The sequence below is a fragment of the Tetrahymena thermophila genome, assembly GCF_000189635.1.
Source record: "Tetrahymena thermophila SB210 genomic scaffold scf_8254037, whole genome shotgun sequence".
NCBI lineage: Eukaryota > Ciliophora > Oligohymenophorea > Hymenostomatida > Tetrahymenidae > Tetrahymena > Tetrahymena thermophila.
This window is the reverse complement of record NW_002476026.1, coordinates 1,273-1,564: the sequence shown is the minus strand read 5'-3', so window position 1 is coordinate 1,564 and position 292 is coordinate 1,273. Positions and strand designations below refer to the sequence as shown.

Genomic DNA, 292 nt, shown 5'->3' with positions numbered 1-292 from the left:
CTACTAATAATTACCATCTGTTTTTCAAAAGTTTATTTAATTCTGTAATTTCTTATTATCAATTTTATTAAATTTTACTCGCTATTTTATATTTAGATTTCGTTTTCATATAAAAAGACTTAATAAAATTGTAATTAATTAATTAATTACTCCCTATTTTGAATACGAAAGTTAATTATTCATTTATTTTCTCATCAAAAAACGTTGAAAAATATTAATTACAAGCTATTTTGAATATGAAAGTTAGTTAATTTAGCATTTATTCTCTCATCAAAAATCTTTCTAAAATATT

General features: G+C 18.2%; 1 protein-coding gene across 1 annotated transcript in view; it reads right to left on the bottom strand. All coding sequences in view use genetic code 6, as the record gives it.

The window, feature by feature from the left end:
• Nucleotides 1–17, bottom strand: part of TTHERM_01366660 (hypothetical protein) — a gene marked incomplete at both ends in the record, with an annotated part of 364 nt that extends 347 nt beyond the window's left edge. Inside the window, one exon of the mRNA XM_001026263.3 lies at nt 1–17. This exon is cut by the window's left edge and continues 142 nt beyond it. Coding sequence (XP_001026263.3) covers nt 1–17 — 17 coding nt within the window.
• Nucleotides 18–292: the final 275 nt, after the last annotated feature.